Source organism: Lottia gigantea (assembly GCF_000327385.1).
Source record: "Lottia gigantea unplaced genomic scaffold LOTGIsca_7089, whole genome shotgun sequence".
NCBI lineage: Eukaryota > Metazoa > Mollusca > Gastropoda > Lottiidae > Lottia > Lottia gigantea.
In genome coordinates, this window is record NW_008710394.1 from 7,526 (window position 1) to 8,367 (window position 842).

Consider the following 842-nt stretch of genomic DNA (forward strand, 5'->3'; position numbering starts at 1 on the left):
TGAAATGTAAGATTTAGACTTTTTCCCCTCTTTTTTGAGATTTTGGGTGGCCCTGAAAAGGGCCGTTTTTTTGTGTATTCTAAATAAATCGCTAGATTTATTTGGATGCAGCCTTCTCGGATNTCTTGGGTAAGAGAACGGCTTGGATGTTGGGGAGGACACCACCTTGAGCGATGGTTACTCCGGACAACAGCTTGTTCAATTCCTCGTCATTTCGGATAGCCAACTGTAAATGTCTTGGAATGATTCTGGATTTCTTGTTGTCACGGGCAGCGTTACCAGCCAACTCGAGAACTTCAGCAGCCAAATATTCCAAAACAGCGGCTAAGTAGACTGGGGCACCAGCTCCGACTCGCTCGGCATAGTTTCCCTTTCTCAACAGACGGTGGATACGACCGACAGGGAACTGTAATCCAGCCCGGGATGATCGGGTCTTGCTCTTTCCCTTTACTTTTCCTCCTTTTCCTCGTCCAGACATGATGTGAATTTAGTTAGTGAGACGGTGTCGTCGTGCGAAAGTCTAGTAACTGAATGAAGCGAACGCGACGACTAAAAACACTATTTATACTCGAAAATGGAGTCGAAAACTACGGTGCTCACTATCAAGTCCGCGCTATTTCACGAGAAAAGCTTTCGATCCTATTTTTCGACTCCATTTTCGAGTATAAAAGGAAAATTTCGCGCGTGTTCACTACTCACTTGACTGTTAGACACCGCACTGTCCACATCACGTTAGTACTCTAAATTCAACATGCCGCCAAAGGTTTCTGCCAAAGGGGCTAAGAAAGCCGGAAAAGCAAAGGCCGCACGTAGCGGAGACAAGAAGAAGAAACGACGACGAA

General features: G+C 45.9%; 1 protein-coding gene across 1 annotated transcript; it reads right to left on the minus strand.

The window, feature by feature from the left end:
- Window positions 1–97: 97 nt before the first annotated feature.
- Window positions 98–478, minus strand: LOTGIDRAFT_176930 (hypothetical protein; the record flags this gene model as incomplete). Its single annotated transcript, XM_009065816.1, has 1 exon — window positions 98–478. One exon carries the CDS (start codon window positions 476–478, stop codon window positions 98–100), a length of 381 nt encoding a protein of 126 aa, XP_009064064.1.
- Window positions 479–842: the final 364 nt, after the last annotated feature.